This window comes from Acinonyx jubatus, chromosome D2, assembly GCF_027475565.1.
Source record: "Acinonyx jubatus isolate Ajub_Pintada_27869175 chromosome D2, VMU_Ajub_asm_v1.0, whole genome shotgun sequence".
Lineage (NCBI taxonomy): Eukaryota > Metazoa > Chordata > Mammalia > Carnivora > Felidae > Acinonyx > Acinonyx jubatus.
This window is the reverse complement of record NC_069393.1, coordinates 19,649,585-19,664,899: the sequence shown is the minus strand read 5'-3', so window position 1 is coordinate 19,664,899 and position 15,315 is coordinate 19,649,585. Positions and strand designations below refer to the sequence as shown.

Genomic DNA, 15,315 nt, shown 5'->3' with positions numbered 1-15,315 from the left:
ATTTTCTTTTACACTAAAAAACAATGAAAAAATTGCATATTTCCTTTTGCCTTTCTTCAACAGTCTAATTTATTACAAAGAAAATTGGTGCAGAAAAAAGATCAATCTACAATGGCTAATGATTTTGAAACCCTTAACCAGAATTGTTTTGCAGCCTACAGTGTTCTGGTTGAACACTGTGATTCTTGAATTAATCATTTTTATCCACGTTTGGGTTTGCATTCTATCCCCAGTATTGTGTATGCATGTGTGTACTCTAATTCCACCCTGGCTCACAAAAGGCTTACAGCCAAAATCTGATACTGTCAGATTGAAAAGGCCTTGCTTAGCAAGTCACGTGGAGCCTGGCTGAGAAGTATGGAATGCTGGATCCTTTCCCCATGTGGCAAGGATGCCAGCTTCCCAGTCTCACCCTGAGCAGTGCAGCCAACATCTGGGAAACATAAAATTTTGGAGCTCTTGTTTATGATACTTCCTGCTGTGTTCCTGGCACATCTGAACATGGTGAATATTTAACTCATATCTGAAAACTTATTTTTGTTGAATATTTGCTTTTTCCCCCTTTGGTGCCTGCTAGTGATACTCTTAAATAAAGGGATTCTTTATATATTTTTATGGAATAGTACATCTGTCCTTTGCTTAATCTCAGCCCTGCTCTATCATTTATGACACTTTCTCCCCCTAACAAAAACACATTTATCCAAATTTACATCTCTGTAACAGCTTATCAACAACTTTTAAAGAAGGTATATAAAGACAGTAACATACTACGTTGAATCAATTTGATAGCAACATGTTCACAGGAATAGAAATTAGAACAAATCACCATTAATGACTTCTCTTTATGTAAATAAAGAATGGTACCTCTCTTGTTTGCTGAAAGAACAGACAGGAAGAATGGGTAGGGCACAACTGTACAAACCTCAAAAGTGGTTGTCATTGTGGGCTTATAGGACACATGGTTGGCCCTTCTCAGCTCCTTTATAGTTTCAGCTGGCATGGATTTAGAAAACCCAAGGCCACTCCAGGTATTTGTGGGTGTTCTGACCTCCGTCACCACTGGTTTCTTTAACATAGCTTTGGGAAACAAAACATAAAACAAATGTTTGGTATTTTTAATGTTTTTCTTAAATAAAATGTTGATGAATGTTGTTTCTTTGATAAAATGTAAAGAAATTATCACTGAAAATTATTTCTTAACATAAAATGCCTTAAAACAGCTTCATAAAACACTCAATACCAAGTAAACTGAAAAATGCTACATTATTTAATTGATCTCATGCTATTCTAATCAACAAAATACATTCAACCTCAACAAAATGTGTACAACTTGAACCTAAACATTCTAAATTTCTTTTTATGAACAACTTGAACCTAAACATTCTAAATTTCTTTTTATGAAGGTACAATTGCTCAATTCAACATGAATACTAGAAAACCTTTTATGGCTCTACTAAAAATATATATATTATATATATTAATATTATTATATATAATTATATATTATATATAATATATATATATTATATATTATAGTATATATATATAATATATATATATTATATATTATAGATCATTAATATAGTACAAACCTTTAGTTGCTAATAGTTTCTTTTGTTCATAGTCAAATGCCTGAAAATGAAACAGAAAGTATCTTTATTGCCAGTCTATCCAAATGTCATGCCAACACCCCATAATTACGAACAAAGGTTTTGACTATAGTCCATGAATCTGCCTGGGACACATGCTAAGCTTTGCACCACAATGTGAATCCAGTGCAAGTCTGATACATTTCAACATGTTTTCAAACTAATTAATTAGAATAAATTAACTACTTCTGACATGACAGTGATAGATTTAGAAATTTTCCTTCAAAAGAAAAAAATATCCTACTTACTGTGAGTATTTAATGCACTAGGGCCAATATATGCTAAAGTATAGTGAATAACCTAAAAGTATTAGGGCTAAGTTTCAAAACACGCATCTCCCAAATGCTTTCTGGTTATCTACTGGCCTCTTTGTTTCTGTACATCCTCTCCTCATTTAAGTAAAGGATGGCATCAAATGGGATGATGTTAAGACAACTTAAGAAATTATTTGGCCTAATTGGCATAGTCTTTGCTTTTGAAGTGGGATAAATGACTAATGTCTAGCTTTGATCTGTAATGACATTAAGCAATACAATAAAATTAAACCTAGTTACTTTTTATTGTATAGGACTAGGAGGTCATCATTCATTCTTTCCATTCATACTGAAAAAATAAGTATTCAGTCAGTCATGTCTAGTAGGGACCAAGGCAGGGCATTTTGAAGAAATTAGTCCAGACATAGCTACATCTCAAATGCTACTTCAGTGTTCTCAGATCTCCAATTTAGGGGATAGCTAAGACTTAAGAATGTCTCAAAGGCCTACCACCAGGAGGGCTAAGAACCAACTAGGGAGAGTTCTTTTGACCGTTCCTCCAGGAGGACTATACCATCATATATAGGGTGCCCATGTATGTTGCAGTCTGAAACAGGATACTTCTGAGAGTGAAATGTGCTACACATAAAAATTAGGCCAGAATTATAAAAGTCAATGGGCTGATCCAGACAAACCAGGATGTGTGATTAACTCCAAGAACATGACAGTAAATCAGGAGAGCCAGGTTTTTAGATAACACAGGTCGATAATGTTTTTGAAACCCTAGGTCTAAAATGGCCTTGGGAATTAAAATCAACTTGTAATGATTAATGTCTATTGGTAAGGTGTGGGGAGATCTTAAATTCACTTGTTCAGTAAGTATTTATTGAGTGTGTTCTGGTTAAAGAGACTGTGCTGCTCTTTGTGGAAGAATATAACAATGCATCAAAAATTGTCTAGACCCTCAAAACATATAATCTTAAGTGGGGATGGGTAAAAGAAACAACTAAAATTAGGAAGTGAGAAAAGTGTGAAGAGAGAGCTGGAGATACAGCATTCCAAGAATGGTCAGGAGACAGAGATCATTTTTAGCTGCAGGAATCATCAGTTAAGTCTTCAATCTCTCCCTCTGTCAATGCTTGGTGACTATTATCATTCAGTTCTTAGTGACTTTAAAAGTTAGCTCTTCATTAATGACATAAATAAATCTATTTAAGTTGAAACTCTATCACCAAGAACATTCTTATCCATCCCAAAAGAAAGGAACATGAAAATGATTCACTGTAGATGTAAACCTGACAGAAAAGAAGCACCAGATGGACAAAAATTAGAAAAAGGGATAATATAGGGGATTAGAAATTGCTTATATAAGAAAATTTTAATTTATGTGAACTGAAAATAAATCCACCAGAGAAAATGTAAATGTTTTAAAAAACATTTATCTAAAAACTCATAAAAATGTTCAAATGTGAAGGATTAAAAAAACAGACAAACAGGCCTGAACTGTAGCTTTCACTAACATCATAAAAGTATAATTTAGTTCCATGAGTTAATTTCTTTGACATACTTGTGATAGCTTGTTTTTAGGATTCTGTGAAAAGTTATGCCCTTCTTTGGGAGGTTCGGGGAGGGTTGTGGATAACACATCTTTTACTATGAAGTAGGAAAGTCTACCTAGCAATTCTGATACTGAAATAGGATGTTTATACGAATCTCTGAAAGCACAAAGTACAAAATCTTTACCTTTCATATTGTAGTTTATACGGAAATCAAACTTTCAAATTTCATGATCAATAGTCCACTCTGAATAACTAGCCTAATACTTTAAAAATGGATAGAAAGAATATCCCTGCTTAGGAAATAATCATAAAATTCTCTCAACTAACATAGTCATCAATAATATTTAGCATTTACTTTCAAAAACCTAAAGCTTCAGATTAGTTATTTTTATAACTACCTAAATGACACTAAATTTATCATCTCCATTAAATAGATAGAATATTATATTTACCCAAGACTAAGTCATGAGGCAGTAATACTTAAAAATAACAGCTTTCACATGTATGTAAACTTTTTTAAGTGACCGATAAGTGATGTCATTTGTGTAAGATACAGTGATGTAAAACATTTTATGTCAATTTTAATATTGTATTTTAAAGAATTCTTCTTGGTTAAGCTAACTCCTGCTTTTCATTTTTAACATTTATGGCATACCAATTCCTAACTATTGTGTATACATTTAAATTTAATTTTGACTACAATGCAGAAGGAACCCCTAATTCTGCTCTACTGTTAACCATTCACTGAATTTCCCATTCCCTAACACAACCTCCTACATTTGGAAGACTCTCATTTTTTACCATTACCTGCATGTTGACATATGATGGCCTTGGGGCCAGGCAAGTCCTTTCAGAGTTCTGCTGGGCAGCTGCAGCCCTCTCAGCAGCACGCTCACTTCCAGGAGCCTTTTTGTCAGTCAAAGGGCTTTCTGCAGCACTTAGTTCAGGATCTGAGAGCAGTCTGTCAGTACTGCTGTGAAACAGTTTGGAATTTAACACTCCATATTTATTTACAAATGTACTGAACATCCCCTATGTGCCACATTTACTATACATCTATACCACTGTCAGCTATTTATATGTATTATTTCATTTAGTCCTCACAATCCCTCTCTGAGGTAAGTAGTAGACAGATAAGGGAAGTACCTTACCCAAGGTCATACCTCTGATAAATGGTAAAGCTGAAATTTGAACCCAAGCATATGACTCTAGAGCTGCAGTTGAAATGATTTCATGATACACTTTGATAAACATTGTATGTATGGCATATTGTATATGGTACATATGGAATAGACACACAGACAAGATTTCTAATTTGCACATATCAAGAAGATAGCAATGAGTCATGCATGCGCAGTCTAAAAAGAGTCAATCTGAAGGCATGTAGATGATCCAATTTGTGTATATGAAATGCATATGATATTGCTAACAAATCTAATAAGATACAGATAGCAGATAAATAAGTATTTTCAACACCTGTTCAGGGTGCATGGATGAACATAACAGGGCTCCGTAAAATAGGAAAAATGATCTGAATTACAAGATTGGTAATGCCCTATACCAATGCACCTCAAGTTCAAATCTAATTCCAGGTTAAGCTTAAGTAAAGGAGAAATAAGAAACAGTATTATTAGTCAAAGAGCTGATCTGTTCATTCATTCTTTCTTTTATCACTCACTATTATATCATGCCAGGGGATTCAGAAGAATTCATAACAGGCTATTGGAACAGAGGAGGAGGAGCAATGAACTCTGTTTGCTGACAAAAGTTCACAAAGGCTTCACATACGACGTCAGAACTGGAATTTAAAAGGCATCTGCAGGTTTACCAGCGTGAAGGACAGGGGAACAGCACAAGCAAAGGAAAGGAAGGCGGTAATGTGGACAGCTGGTGCATTTAAAGCCAGAGTGTAATAAGATGAGACTTGTGTGTTCAAAAAACTGCTGGAAGGAAATAAAGGACTGACTGAGCTGCTGAGAGGGTGGAGGCAGGGAGACTGTTTTGGAGGTTGCAGCTTAATTCAGATGAGAAGTAAGTTCAGAACATACTTAATGATGAAAGGAAAAGGCATTCCCTTCAAATGCTTCAATACAGGGAAAAAAGCAAATTTACCTCTCTAACCTATGCTGAATAATGTTCACTGTGGCTCTTAGTACCATGTGAAGAAAAACACAGATAAAGCAGATTTGGACAAAATGGGAACAACAGTAATTAACTGACAAAAGGGTTTATAAAAGCAAAAAAAAATTTTGGTAAGAAAAAGAGGAAATAAAAATATAAAGGCTATATTTAAGATATTCTCCTCTGTAAGGATATACAAGAAAACTAGTAAGACAGTAGAGGAAATTGGGTGGATGGAGATGGATGGGAGCAAAACCTTTAAACACAGAAGCTTTCCACTGTATTTTTGAAGTATGAATAGATTGTCTATTTGAAGAAAATAAAGTAAATGGGAAAAGAAAATAGAGTAAGGATAACATATCTGTAACTGTGCTATGGTAAGGAGAGTTACAGTTAATACATTGTACTCACGGTGGTTTATAATAAATAAAATCATGAAACTGTCAAATCTTTATTATCAAAATTAGCAATTAACTACCTTGAAATAAGGAAGCCATAGTTTAAGTTAAAGACTCAAAGCAAAATAGAAAATTCACAGCAGGAAAATTTCTAACAGAAAAATCAGAGAGTAAATATTGCCCTGCTAAAGTTTCAGAACAATAGGGATGGGTTTAGAAGACCCAGATATAAACCTAGCCAGTTATAGAGAAGACATGAGTGAAAATTACCAGATGCTATTCCTTAATACAATTTTTAAAAGGAAAAAGAAAAGTATAAAGAAAAATAAAAAACACTCTTGGAGAAGATCAAATCCACTTGATCCAAAGAACACAAACTACCAACTTTAAAACAAACTCGGCCCGTTACATTTTATTTCAAAGGATCAAGGGATTTTAAAGATTAAAATACATACTGTAAGTGTGAGTTTTTCGTGCCCTGTAATAGTTCTACTGTCTGCCTTTTGGCACAGGAAACTTTGGAAGGACCCATCATCTGTTTCAGGTCACCCGCATTCCCAGAATGGGAAGGACTTCGAGGCATGCCTACTTCAACAAAAGCATCGTTACAACCTGCAGAAGGGATAAAGTGAAAATCCAAGTGTCAGCTTATCGTCAACGACCACTTGTGATGGAAACAAATCAGAACCCAACTCTAGGAAGACCCAGGCATACCAGCTTTCAACTGCAAAGAAGGCAGCTTAAATTCAAGCTGTCTCAAATTTCACCCACGATGAAATGTGAAGAGAGACCCTCATAATTTTTAAAAGATTATTAGGGGTGAAAGGGTTATAAAAAAAAAGAAATAACTCTACTTGGAAAAAAATCACGTGTGTACATTTAGTAAATTGACGCCTTCCTCTTACATAATTACACTTCAATTTAGGAAGTTCCAATGTAATGGGAAGTGATTTCTTTCTGTGGGAAGTGTTTTCCAGTTTATCTTTTCCATGTTCTTTGGAATTTTATTCAAGATGTCTTTCTGCATCCTTGAGGCAAGATGAGTCATAACTGGTTAGCAAAACCAACTTGAAATCACTGCAGAGACTTTTTACAACCCCCTTTATCCAAGTAACAGACCAGGCTGAAGTTCAGAAGGGAAGATACCTTCTGCAGGGTTTGATTTGGGAGATGCCTGCTCAGATCCAGTTGTTTGTCTAGATGGATCACTGTGATTCCCACTCAGTACTTTTTCTCCAAGTGATGAGGTGGATATTGCACCATATTTTATATTTGGAGACTAAAATAATAATAGAAAATAACATACAGATATGGTCACAATTCTAAAATTCATTGCAGGTGAAAGTTTAAACATATTACCAGTGGCTTATCTCTTAGAAACAGCATAGATCACACTACTCTAGCAAAGGACATTACCTGTGCATGTCCATTTAAAGAAGCAGAGATTTTTTTCCCTTCTGTCTGCATACTGTTGATATGGACATCAACAGGAGTCAAGCCAGGAGGGGGAGATGGAGCTGTGTGCCCATAGGTGGGCACTCCAGACAACAAAATATTGGTTAATGTGGCTTGGGCAGTAGATGGAATCATAAGATGTGGTATAGCAGAAAAACCTGTAACAACATTTCATGAAGACAGATATTAGACTGGAAAAAACTCAGATTCAACAAACATTACTTTATTATTTTCAGAAAAACAAAAAAAACCCTCATTTTTTTGCTATAAATTCAGAAGAGAATTCAATTTTGATACCTTCTCTGTAAAAAGGTTTAACATTACTATAAAAACACAAAATAATGTTAAAATGGAACAAGACTTTAGAGAAAATTTAATCTAAGCTCTTCATAGTACTGATGAGGAAACAAGCTAGATTTAGCATGTCCATATGACTACCAAGCACATCTGTCCGAATGGAACCTACATTTCTTAATTACCAGGTCAGTGACCTTCTGGTGTCTTTGCCACTGCTTCCTGCTCATCGTACTCTTCTTCCTGATCTGCTTGTCAGGTCTGAAGACTGTATTTCACTTTTATGAAAAACTCACTGCTTTGTCATGCTTCATTTTAACTAATTTACACATTGGGGAATTTGTGTTTACCTGCAGTATGCTTTGAACCATAATTTTTCCCTAAGGAAACAGAGCCATTAGTGAATTTTACTTAAAAACTGATACCTAAGAATGCATGCCTTTGACTGTATTTGAATTATACTCACCTGTAGCACTTGAAGTGTTAGCAAGTGGGGGTGCCCATAATGTGGGACTCGGGGTGCCAGAACTTGGACTTTGCAAAGGACTGACTGAGCTATTAAGAGCGTTCAAGAGTGAGTTTGGGGTTGTTGATGTGTTTAGAGATAAGGTGGTAGGCCCCAAAAGACCTGCAATAAATGAATGTAAAGTCAATATGCATAAATTCAAGATTTGAAAATACAGATGGCACCAATATTGCCAGTTGGAATGCACAGATATAATCTGATATTTTCCAAATATAAAGAACAGGTTACCTTCTTTCAAACATCCACGTGAAATATTGCATGATACAACTCCGACACAGAACTCAGACTATCCACAAACATATGCTGGTCAGAAAATGGGAGATCGGTGTGTGCAAACCAGGGAAACAATCAGGGTCCCTGAGCACTGCCAGCTGCTCTGCATTCATCTCAACTAGCCAGGATGAACCAAATTCTGTTCAAGTGGAAGCTCATTTTTATTTCTCTGCATAACTCACTGTTTTCGGTTTCCAAACTAACTCTTTTCAAACCACCTGCAATTAGCAGAGAACAGGGGAATGTTCTCCTGCAGCAGAATAACTTCATTTGGCCCATTTGTGGATAGGCCGAGCCACTTGGAACAGTTTTCATTCATGTGTCAAAACAACCTCTCTGGTACTCCATCTCAATGTGTATGAAACTTTCCTCAGAAACGATTTTTTGTTTCTTGCTTGTTTAAAGGATTTAATGTTTGATTTAAGTAATGAAAATTTCCTTCAGGCATTTAAAATATATTCTAAAGTAAAATATGAAATTGTATACAATTTTCCAGGAATATTTAAAGTATTAAGTATTACAGGATAGGTACAGACATGGAAACATTTAAAAACCTGAGTAACTGAATCTTTGCTCACTTTTTTCTCTCTAGTGCAGGAACAACTTGGTTCCTGCTAAATTCTCTTACCTGTCACTTCCTGATTCACATGCATATGTTATTATGACTGTCCAGGTCTCCAGTGGAACGGACAACTTTGGGAGATTAGAGGCCAAGGGAAAAAGAGTCTGTCTTTACTGTAATGATGCCTAGACAGGGCTACTTGGAATCTTAATTATATTATAACCATATTATAATTTTTAAAGCATGAAATAACCATTAGGAAAAAAGTTTACAGAACGCTGAGAGTATTTTTTCTGTCTCAGATCAACACTGAGTGAGGCAGAATGATTTTCTAGGGTTATTACATTCACTTTTTATATTAAGGCTACTGAAAAATGTGCAAGAAAGTAGTGAACTAGCATAACTGCAACATGGCAATGAACTTTAGCCTGTCAGATGGAAATCCATAAATGAGGCAGTACATATCATCACAACCATGAAACGCCTCACCTCACTTTCTCAAAGAACTAAGGCACTGAGGGGGTGATGCTCTTTCATCTTCTATTTTTCTTTTTCATCTTCTTCACCTTAGATATAAATACAAGTCCATTTGCCCCTCTTGGTGGCCGCAGGCTAGATTTCCTCTGCATCTGGATGAGGCAGTTCTGACCTCTGGGAGTGGGGGTTCTGCTCACTTTCACTTCCCCCTCTCCCTACCCCTCATACAGATCTGCAATTACTTTTTGAAAAGCACACTGGATAATCTTTACCTCTAGGGATGGATGGCAATATTGCAAATGCAAGAGAGAACAAACACATAAATTATAGTTAGCCTGCTCACTTCACTCTCAATGGCATTCTTAATTTAAAAGAACAAACACAGCCACTGAAAATGAAACAGTTAGACCTCGATTATTTATGCCGAAATAAAAAGAATCTGAGTAACAAAAATCTATATTCTAACAAAAAAACCCAAAATGGATTGATGTGAGTTTTGTTGCTTTTTCACTTGATCTTAGAGCCTGATGAGAGAAAAAGCCTTTAAAATGTAGCCCCAAAAGGTAGAAAGAAAGGGAACTGGCTAAGCAATCCCCCAGTGACTGAGAAGCGCTATAATAATAAATTTTATACCTAGTCCAGTGAGTCCAAGGCCTGCTGAAGCTAAGATGTCCAGGCTGGGACATGCCAGGCCGGCAGGGCACGATGCTGGGGATGGACTGGTTGTTATGGTAACCCCACTGCTTTCAAGTCCGAGGAGACATTTCCTTGCTTCATACATATTTAAGGCATTTCGCTCAACACTTTTCACAATCACAGACTATGAAAACACATAATGGGAAAGAAAAAGGTGATATGCAAGTAGTCTACAATGTATTGGGAGGTGGGTGAGAAACGAATATGGTAAAAAGGATTCCAGTCAGGGAACCAATGCTGTTTTAAAATCAATTAAAAATTCTAACCGCTTATTTCTTATGTTTATTCCTTTTGGTAAAACCATAAAATGTTAGTGACATTTTATTGGGTATGTCCTGTGTGCCAGGCACTGTGATTGAAACTGCACATACATCTTAATGCCTGGCAGACACCTTCTGGGTGGGAATGAATATTCATATTTAGTGAGGATAAGGGACCTATCCACAGGCACAGACTAGCTGGAGGGGCAGCGAGAAGACTGGACCTCAGGTCGTTCGCATCTACAGCCCATTCTCTTTATGTCCACTTGCCTTTTTTTACATTAATGCTTTCTGCCCTTTATCTCATCTTTACAAAACAAATCAAACTAGTCACTACATACAGACTGCATAATAACAGTCACTTACATTTGACATTTATAGCCTACTAGTTAACTAATAGACCTTAAGGTACCACGATTCCTCACTGATATCTATGGCAAAGCTCATGGTAAAATAAATTTCTAAACAATATATTTTTTCTCAATGGACTCATCTAGAAAATTGGAAGTGTGAACTCAAGAGGGAGAGCCTCCAATGGGCAATAAAGAAAATTTGTGACTGAGAAAGCAGTTAATGCAGTAGTCAGCTTCAGGGCCAGCTAGGAAGAATTAAATGGCCCTGGGACGCTAAAAGGCTTTAGAATTCTCACAATCTATTTTCCCCTGATCTGTGCTCATTTCTTACTAAGCTCCAGGAATTTCTCGTGTGTTTGACCCTCTCTATATGCACAAAATCTCTTCTGTCTTTAGCTTTTAGTCCTGGTATCTACAGTGACTTCAGTCAACTCAAATTAGTCAAATATGAAGCTTCAAGATACATAAAATTAATGTCCTGTTCTCTAACTCTAAACTCATTATATTAAGCTCACTTAGAATCAATCCTATCTTTTCCTTTAAAGTTTACTTTTGAAGAAGGCATGATTGTTTTTCTTTAGACACTGAACGCCATGCTATTTACATATATACAAAATTGTCCATGATACATACTATACTTACACCATGATACACATAACAAGATTAACAAAAATTAAAAAATGGAAAGCATAACTGTTACGTGTTTTAACTACTAGAATAAAAATTTTCATAAATGATTTCATTAGTACATGTTAAAAGAAGCAACTTGCTTCTTGTCTTTTGACATCTGGTACAAAGGTCTCTTCAGGGTGTATAACTAGGCATAAATACTGGGGGGTCGAGGCTATCAATATTTTCAGTGTGATCTGACAGTCGCTATTGTTCCTCAAAGTGGCTGTGCCAATTTACCAAACATTAATGTAGGAACATTCCTCTTCCCTCACATTCTCACTAGCATTTAACATCATCAGGTTTATCCTATTAAATTTTGACTATACATGTAATTATTGAAATTCTGCAAGATCTTAGAGGAGAAGTTCCAAGAAGGCTGAACTGGGAATACTTCATTATTTACTTTTGATCGTTATTATCACTTTATTTTCTTAAAGAGAACGGGCACCTATTCTTTAAGTCTCCAGGGCCAGAGTGGCTCACGGAGTACGTAAGCTAAATATTTTTGAATTGCACTGGATATGTACACATACACATGCACACTTAACACAATGTTTAGCCTTATTTAACTCTCTGATAACTTAACAAAGCTGAAAGTTACCAGACTGCAAATTAATAAAAATGTATTTTCTCTTCTCATATATTTGTAAAAAATAATGGTCATTCAATATGGACTCCAAAACCAACCCATATTTAAATAAAATGATGATCAATAATGAATGGTACAAATTTATGTATTTAAATAACTAAGTATAATATATAATGATATATATATTATATAGAATATTTAATTCCATGTATATGCAAATAACATTTATATGAAAACAGAACTAGCTGGAACGTGGTGCTCTGGGTCTGGACTCTGAACCCACCTTGCTTGGCTGTTTCGGCTTCGGTTTAATGCTGATGAAGACATCAAGCTGTTCCATCAGCTGGGCAGTGAACTGTGGGTCCACTTCAATTTCTTCCTTCATATCAAACATCAACACAAGAGGAAGACAACCCTACGAAATGTCACAAAAGAGAGTGTCAGAGGTAAAAACATTACTCATTTAAACATCTGATAACTTAACGTGCCTACAAATAATGCAATATTCTATGGGCTTAAAGAATAAACCCAAGTATTAAAGCTAAATTACATACTTTAACAAAGCTTAGAAAACTGGTGTGGAAATAATACTGAGGGCACAAACTATTTTTTAAAAGACAACATTATACATGTCTGAAGTTTTCTGTTATTGGCTCTGAATTTTTTTACTCACTTTCCACCTTGGAAAACTCTTCCATTCTCTGACTTCAGTTTTGTTACAGATGCCAGAAATTAGATTCTCATCCACATCAAGAGTATGAATCTTGTGCTTTTGCTCAAAGACTTACAGTAGTGATTTTTTGTCACCTTCTGAATGAAATCTAAACATGTATCAGTAGAGATGTCCACAATCTGGCCCTTTGCTTGTGCAATCACAGGTCTGTATGTCTATACATCTATCCCTTCCCCAGGTTAGACCGGCCTCTTGACCACTGTTCAAACAGATACTGTACTTTGGTCTCAACTCACCAAAAGGCTTCTTCACCAACCAAAGTCCTACCTCTCTTCTGCTGCAGCTCCAACCTTGTCTCCTTCCTGAGGTAAACTGCTACTACTGTTCCTTCTTTTAGCCTTCTCACTTTTTAGCACTGCACAGGTTAGCACTTGTTTCTTTCTCTGATGCTTTCTTCCTGGCCCCGAATCTACTACATATAGGAACTACATCCCATACTTTTACTGATTCACAGGATGCTCAGTACTAGCCTGCCTAGTACTAGTTGGGTTCTGTATATAAGTATCAGGAGAAATAACAGCCAAATACACTGGAATTAAAGTGAAATTACTGTGCTTCATTTTCCTTGTGGATAAAAGTGATTTTTGGATTTAAAATATAGATTAAAAGTCTTTTAATTTACTCCTCTCTTCCTCACTTCTTTCAATATTGTACAATAATATATCTCATTGCACACTTGTATTTTTGGCAGGTACGGTCAAAGCATGAATATGAACTCCTAACTGCATAGAATGCCTGAAAAAGTTCACTTAAAATAATACTTCAAGAACTTAAAAATCAGAAAAAAAGAAAATTATGAAAAGTAATCATAATAATCTTTGGATACAAATATGCTACCTAACTAGCGATATTTTAAAAGTAGTCTGGTAAACTAAGCTTGGCTAAAAAAAATCATTCACAACAAAATAATTATGTATGCTTAATGACTGTAACAAGTTCTTATCTGTCAGAGGAATGGAATCAATAATAAAAATTTGGATTTTCTTAAAGTTTCTCAAAAACAAATTCTGTGAGTTAACAATAGCAAAGATCACACCCGAAGGTTACTGATTCAAATGTCATTATAGATCAAGTTCTTGAACAGAATAAAATGGTGTTTTTAATAAGAATATTTATGAGCCCACATTGTGTCAATCCACTTTGTTACTATGTATCAACCTACACACTGTGTTTTTAAATGAATATAGGAAGGACAGAAATATAGCAAATTTTAAATCGGAACCAGTATCAAATTATATAATTGCTATTCTCTTCAATGCGTTAAGACTCAAATTCAAGGCTTAAATTCCATTTTTTAAATTGTATCAGAGATTTTTGAAATTTTAAAATGTTTCAGGCCACTAAAATTTATGTCTTTGAGGGTAAAAAGTTATTTTTACTTTTCTGTTTAAACAGAAGACTTTTTTTGTCAAATGCAAACTAATACTACATGTCAGATGAAAATAATCACCTCCTACAAAAGACAGCCCATTATTTCACTGTATCCTCTTTTGTGTTTAGTTTAAGTTAAAAAAAATACAGCAAATAAATTATTCACCTATGCAATGAAATTAAGCTTGTGAGGTACTACATACTTTACTCTTATTTTATTTCCTTTTACCAAGAAACTTCCTTATCTGACAAGGCTTCCAAATGTTTTCATAAATACCAGTAGTATGGTATGTGCGCCAACATATAATGTACTCAAAGAAGTAAACGAAGTAAAATAAAATAGTAACACTAATATCAATAAACCTACCATGAGATATTGCCTTGCAAGACAGACAGACTCAATGGTGCCCTGGAGGTAGACGGTGGATTTCTTTTGTGGGTTACTGGGGTCAGGAAAGTGGATCTGAGCACCTGTTCTTTGCATGATATGTTTGATGTTGCTTCCATTTCGACCCATCATAAAGAGATGATGTTGAGCTGCAATATCTAGTTGTGTGCTCACAGGAATAGCTGATGCCAAGCTCCCAGCGAGATGTTCCAACAGCATAGCGGTTCCTTCCTAGGAGAAAAGGGTGGGAAATAATCCTATAAAATGACTGTCCATATACAAGGAAAGATTCTAGCGTACTTCTAATTGCTACAGAGAAATTCAAAGAATTCTATAACCCATAATGCAATACAAGGAAAAATTCTAGAAAACGGATTAGTCTAAAATCCTCTGAAAGTAAAACTTGCATAATTTGTACACTTACAATGTTCATAATTATCTCAATTACTTACCTTCACAGCGCTGGTGTTATTCTGAGACCCTCGTACTATCACAGTAGCACCATACATTCGGGAACGCTGTTTAAATGACACTGAAATGTTGTATGTTTGTGATATGTGCTGAATCGAGGGGGAGTTAGGATCGGGAACTGGCTGAAGAATCCCAGCGATTGGTAACTCAAACATCAGCACCAAAGGAAGCAGCTCCTAAATGAAAGTATTAGAGCCCAAGGCAGACAGTTGAG

At 35.5% G+C, this 15,315-nt stretch overlaps 1 protein-coding gene across 5 annotated transcripts in view; it reads right to left on the bottom strand.

Annotated features, from left to right (window-relative positions):
- Window positions 1-15,315, bottom strand: part of BICC1 (BicC family RNA binding protein 1) — a 277,204-nt gene that overhangs the window by 19,203 nt on the left and 242,686 nt on the right. For 4 of the 5 annotated variants that reach the window (XM_053207343.1, XM_027062038.2, XM_027062040.2 and 1 more), the window contains exons 7-17: window positions 15,083-15,277; window positions 14,610-14,861; window positions 12,422-12,553; window positions 10,202-10,388; window positions 8,197-8,358; window positions 7,398-7,594; window positions 7,128-7,260; window positions 6,437-6,593; window positions 4,270-4,435; window positions 1,593-1,632; window positions 923-1,077 (exon numbers count right to left, since the gene is read on the bottom strand). In XM_053207343.1, the coding sequence (XP_053063318.1) occupies window positions 923-1,077; window positions 1,593-1,632; window positions 4,270-4,435; window positions 6,437-6,593; window positions 7,128-7,260; window positions 7,398-7,594; window positions 8,197-8,358; window positions 10,202-10,388; window positions 12,422-12,553; window positions 14,610-14,861; window positions 15,083-15,277 (1,776 nt within the window). The remainder of the gene's footprint in view (window positions 1-922; window positions 1,078-1,592; window positions 1,633-4,269; window positions 4,436-6,436; window positions 6,594-7,127; window positions 7,261-7,397; window positions 7,595-8,196; window positions 8,359-10,201; window positions 10,389-12,421; window positions 12,554-14,609; window positions 14,862-15,082; window positions 15,278-15,315) is intronic. The other variant, XM_027062039.2, reaches the window with a different exon arrangement.